The sequence below is a fragment of the Hypomesus nipponensis genome, chromosome 11, assembly GCF_054491055.1.
Source record: "Hypomesus nipponensis isolate SF chromosome 11, ASM5449105v1, whole genome shotgun sequence".
Lineage (NCBI taxonomy): Eukaryota > Metazoa > Chordata > Actinopteri > Osmeriformes > Osmeridae > Hypomesus > Hypomesus nipponensis.
Genome location: NC_140371.1, coordinates 15201489 through 15207529, shown reverse-complemented (window position 1 = coordinate 15207529; position 6041 = coordinate 15201489). Strand labels below are relative to the sequence as shown.

The 6041-nt window shown below is 46.7% G+C and overlaps 1 protein-coding gene across 1 annotated transcript; it reads left to right on the top strand.

The window, feature by feature from the left end:
- Positions 1 to 433: 433 nt before the first annotated feature.
- On the top strand, positions 434 to 4858 carry prph2b (peripherin 2b (retinal degeneration, slow)). The gene is made up of 3 exons (XM_084709791.1): positions 434 to 1166; positions 2109 to 2355; positions 3282 to 4858. Exons 1-3 carry the CDS (start codon positions 586 to 588, stop codon positions 3486 to 3488), a joined length of 1035 nt encoding a protein of 344 aa, XP_084565917.1. The 5' UTR covers positions 434 to 585; the 3' UTR covers positions 3489 to 4858.
- The last annotated feature ends 1183 nt before the right edge of the window (positions 4859 to 6041 follow it).

The following is a 6041-nucleotide window of genomic DNA, read 5'->3' as shown; positions in this document are numbered from 1 at the left end:
TCAGGCCCAACCCAGGCAAGCTCAGCACAGGCAGGTAATGGAGGAAGCTGATACTTAACAAACCATTTACATGGTAAGACAACAGATTAGGGCCCAAGGCTCATCTGCTGCAAATGAGATCAGAGCTGATTAGTGGGATTTTGGATGACGTACTGTAGATTGGTGGCTCGATCACTCTGCTACTCGCCTGACCGCCTCCTTTTGCAGGAAAAAACTATCTGGAATAGCTGTGTAGCCCACCATCCTGTCAATTTTTGTGGATTTTATGTGATTTTTTTTTTTTTTACTTTTATGGGGGCAGGCCCACCTAGCGTTATGGACAGTCCTAATTCCAGGTTTGTCAAAATGGGGATGAAGAGAGAAATCTTTGCTGAATCACATTCTGTGGCTCCCTTCTGGAACGGATTACAATTTTCCAACTGAGACTCTCCACTGGAACATCGTTGTCTGAGATCAACTGAATTTGAACAGTTAGCCAACTGTACAAAACAAGGGAAACAGTATTTCGAACCTTAAACAGGAAGTTCTGATCATATATTCCATAAAAAGTTTTGTTTGTGGAATAGAAAGCATTAAGAGGTAAGAATGGTGCTGATGAAGGTGAAGTTTGACTTGCCCAAGCGGGTGAAGCTAGCCCAGGGCCTGTGGCTCATGTACTGGCTGTCTGTCATGGCTGGGATCCTGATCTTCAGCCTTGGGCTCTTCTTCAAGATTGAACTGCGGAAGAGGAGTGAAATGATGGACAACAATGAGAGTCATTTTGTTCCCAACCTGCTGATTCTAGTCGGCCTGGTGGCCTGTGGGCTTAACGCTTTTGGGGGCAAGGTGTGCCACGACTCTCTGGATCCCACCAAGTTCCCTAAGTGGAAGCCAATGGTGAAGCCCTACTTGTGCTCCTGCATTTTCTTCAATGTCGTCCTTTTCATCACAGCGCTGCTGTGCTTCCTGATGCAGTTTGCCATCTACTTTGCCCTGGCCGAGGGGCTGAGGAACGGCATCCGTTTCTACAAGGACACCGACACACCTGGACGCTGCTTCATGAAGAGGACTCTGGACATGACCCAGATCGAGTTCCGTTGCTGTGGTAACAACAACTACAGGGACTGGTTCGAGGTGCAGTGGATCAGTAACCGCTATCTGGACTTCAGCAATGATGAGATCAAAGAGTGAGTATTGAAAAGGGCAGAGAATTATACTGTGTGTTTTTTGTTGTAGCTCGACTGCTCCTCAGCCAGAGCAGATAGTAGTTCTAGTCTCCTGAGGCTGATTGGGCCACATTCGTCAACAGTTTTCAGTTGAAATGGAGGGCTGCAAACATATTCAATACAAGGTTTTGGACTCTTATTCACATTCAGATGTATGGGATGTGTGTGGGTTTAATGTGAGGCTTATGAGGTGAGCAGTGCAAGTGTAGTTGGGTTCATGTGCCAGCATCTTTTAAGTCCATAATCTACCTGGATCTAATTTCTAAGTCTCTCGCAGCTTACTGTCTTCCTGAAGCATGATAACACGCCACATCAAAGACAGTAATACACTTTGTCACTTCATGCTATTGCCAACTGCCAATAGCTGTTATCACACGTGCCATATCACAAGATACGAGTAAGAAATGACTACAATTTAACAGCATCGTTTCTAGAAGGGTTTTCATTGACTAGGAAGTTAAACAGGGACATGGCCATCACTTGTCCCTCACTAATGATCCCATCAAGAGGATACTTCTAAGGAACCTGGTAAAACTCTGCCTTGTCAATCTCATTCAGAAGCCCCTCCCATCCGGTTATTTCTTCCTGTCAACAGAGCTACAGCCTGAGCTCATTACACAAACCATACTGCCAAACAGTCATTAGCAGGCTAGTCTGGTGGCTTCAGTCTTATTGCCATTTAAGACTGGGATTTCTAAGCACCACATACTTTGCCATGTGACCTACAGAGACAGAACTCGCTGTGGTACAATCCCTCAAGTTGACACTGTTTTTATCTACGGCTTGACTTGGCTAGAATCAACTCGGAGACTGACATAACCCTACGAAGGGGCTGTTGGGTATGCATAACATACATGAGTCAGTCCCCAATACTGACGTGCGTATCCTTTCCCCGTTCCACAGCCGCGTCCTCAGCAACGTGGAGGGCAAGTTTCTGATGGACAGCGTCCCGTTCAGCTGCTGTAACCCTGGTTCCCCCCGGCCGTGCATCCAGCACCACCTGACCAACAACTCGGCCCACTACGACTACGACCACCGCATCGAGGAGCTCAACATCTGGACACGCGGCTGCCGCGAGGCCCTGGTCTCCTACTACGGAGGCATGATGAACAGCATTGGGGCTCTGGTATTGCTGTTTATCGGCCTGGAGGTAAGAGGCACACGCGCACGGGGGTTTGACGCGCTGTCAAACAAACCTGCTTCTTTCATCCAAGTTGATCCACATTTAGAAGGCCCACTGAAAGCGTCATTCATTAGCTTGTTGATAGGGATCCCATCATGGTCTTAGAGGTGCGTGCGCTGGGGAGCATTAGGAGGTTCAGCTGGACCGATACATCCACAGCTGATGAGCACAGCTGTCACACACATGCTACATCTCACCTTCCTCATTAATCTAGGGGTTACGAAACAGCCAAAGTCAGCTGTCCTCGTCTCCTCTAGCTTCCTGGCAAACAGACAATAAAACATGGCACAGCATGGCTCCTCTTAACCCTCTCAAACAGACTTGGAGTGAACGTACACCCATCTGGATCCTTAAGACACACGTGGTATCCACGTACAAACAAATATATCACATACGACTCTGATTCAAATATTCAAAACGTTTCTCTTTTGTATGACACGCCATTATTTACCCCTATTAAGGAAGACTTCCTCCCTAGAGTCCAATCTGTGATCATCAAGCATGATAACATACTGAAGAGCCTCCAGTCTGAAATTGAGTGTGGTTGTGTAACCATGGTATGGTGTGCTGTGTTGGCCAGGGCAAGGTAGGATCAGGGTTTCTTAGAGGGGTTAATCTGGCCAGAGAGCAACAGGTAGCTACTCGTGCTTCCTGGAACCTCAAGGACCGCCCTGTGAATGAGACAGTGGAGTCTAAGCAGGGAAAAAGGGTTCTATCTGGGTCAGATAAACAACCCGAAAGGATCCGCCGTGAATCAGATCAACACTGCAAATAGATCGACGGCAACTTATAGACAACCTCTGAAGTGCCGGAGCTAATATTGTCTCGCTGTTTACAAGCAGGTGAGTGGGTAACAGCGACGTGACGTGTCTCCCATTGTTGTGGTCCTTCAGTCTGCAGTGATGGTGGGGCTGCAGTACCTGACCACCGCCCTGGAGACCCTGGCCGACCCAGAGAACCCAGAGAGCGAGAGCGAGGGATATCTCCTGGAGAAGGGCGTGAAGGAGACCCTGGCCGGGGTGATGGCGAAGATCTCGTCTCTGGGCAAGGCCAACCAGGTGGAGGGGGCAGAGGAGGAGGGCGCGGCCACGGCGAGCTGAGAGGGTCCTTCCTCCAGGGACAGAGGTCTCTCCCCCTTTGCCGGGAGCTCCAGGAGAAAGAGTGAGAGAGGATGGAGAAAGATCTTCTCGGTTCCAAAAAAAAGAAAAACCTCTGCACACACTATTAAACACATAATAAACGCATGGACACATAACTCTCTACATACTGTACAAAGCAAATGCACACACAGACACGTGTCGACATACGCACACTTTGAAAAAGTGAACAAGTTAACCAACTCATCACGGAAAGTGATCAAACAAAATGTGAACAAAATCATACAATGTCCATATTATTATGTAAATATGTTGATCAGAGTCTATTTTTAAAATAAGATTGATAATGTCTGTTCATATCAAAATGTCTGTACATATTGATTCGGGTTTTGGAATACAAAGAAACAAATAATTCCCTCCCCTACCCAAAGAAATGATCCCCTCCACGCACATGATGGGTCAGACCCTGAAACCATCAAGCCTAACTCAGTCTTATCTATCCTCACGTGTTATAGTTTATCTCCTATATTCTAGAAACATAACACAACCTTTGTTGAGAGGACATGTAACCCTACAGCAACACAGTAACACGAGTCTTTGGTTAAACATTTGACTAGCCACCTCAAAATGATGATCGTTTTTTTCCATCAATCAAAAAGTCATGTGTGTCAAAACAAAGGGACAGGAGGGGACAGAGGTGAGGGTTTTCTCATGGCAGCTTTTATCAGGCAGCTGCAGAACGGGGGATGCTGGCTGAATCTCCCAGTCCCCTCTCACCCTGCCCCCCTCCCCCCCAGAGAGACACAGCACCCTGGGGCATGCCCTGTACCTGGCCCAGACATATATGACTCTTTGAACCCACATTAAGAATGTAAATGACAATTACCATTGAATTCATGTCATGAGCCACGCTCATCTGCACTCAGCTCGTGTCGAGTGTGACTTTGGGGTTACATGTCTGCTTCCTGTGAGGAAGACCGGACACTGGTTCTGTTCTCCTATGAGGGGCTAGCGTGGATCGAAGGCCCAGATGAGCTGCTGGATGCGTTCATGAGGTGCTGGTTCTGTACTGTACTGAAGACAGAGAGAAAGAGAGAAAAAGACACTCAGTTTGGAAGTTTAATTAATTTTTGAGTTTGGCAGAGTAACCTGTGTGAGCACGTAGAAATGGGTCACTTCTCAGTGATTATGAAAAAGTCATACCAGTTGTACTATTATTTATTTTTTCTTTCTGTGACCTCAATATATTTTTTTTCTTTGTAACATCGAGTTTAATCTTTTCTGTAAAATTTGGATTTTGATCAGCAGTACTGTCAGTCATCGTGGGTTGGTCGGAGAATGTAGTCACTCCATTGTGTAAGATAAAATATATAAAGAGATTGTGACTCTGAACGTGTGTTCTGTGCATGCATCATTTGTAGATTAGCCATATTTGAGACTTGTCCATGCGACTTGTCCAGAGAAAGGGAAGGGGCGTACAGAAGTAGAGTGAGTAGGGGTTTGAGCTCAACATCGAGTATGCAGCCTTGAGGACAGCTGGAGGTTCACAGGAGATAACGGCCATGTTAGGAGCCCAGTAGGAGGTCTGCAGCTTTACCTGATGGGATCAGGAGGGAGCAGTGGACTCACTCAGTAGGGCTCCTGGCCCTGGCCCAGAACACACATCTGACCACTGGACTAGAGGAAATCTCTGGATAAGTGAGCACTACAAATGACCCTAAATATAAACTTTTGTGTATTTAGTATAGGATAGACGCTCTGGATAAGAGCGTCTGCTAAATGACTAAATGTATAGAAAGAGCCCTCAATTAGTAGTATTTAGTGCTCACCTAATGTCTGTACCGGAAGTACCTCTACCCTGAGCTGGTTATGCAGGATGGGTTCATTTGTCAGAACAATAAATGCAGTGGTGTACGTATGTTAGGGTAGGCATAATCTGCCCTGGAATATTTTCTCAAGAACATCATTAGTACCTGAGGAGATAAGAGGGCTAAGCTTGTATATGCAGCTTAGCCCCGTCAGGTAACAGCCAAGGACAGGGGCCTCTGACGCAAGGAGGCCCAGGCATCTTGGGATAGTGGGGTGGAGCTAAAACAGGCAGAGAAGTACCCCCCCCCTCCCTCGCCCCCTTACCCACAGAGGAAGGAGATGTGACCCAATTCTTCAAATCCTTAGTTGGCCTCAATATCCACTGTTGAGCAACTCTAACCACTCATAAAAACATATGAATTTCGGACATGAATGTGTCCCTGAAATAAAACGTATTGGGCCGTTAAGAAAACAATTAACAAGTGACGCCTTTAGGTGAACATACACTTCCCGTAAACGTCGCAACCTCAACTTAATCCTTTCAACCACTGGTTAAGTGGATAACTGGTCTCATTATCTCATCAGCTCCAGATGGGCCTTGGGAGTCTTAATCCTGCAGACTCCCCTGGGCCTGCAGTATAGCAGGTAGATGCTGACAGATCAGGGACAACACTTAGATATTGATAAGAAGCAGCACACACAAAGCCCTCTCAAGGTCATACAGAACAAAGGAAGCACAATTAGGCT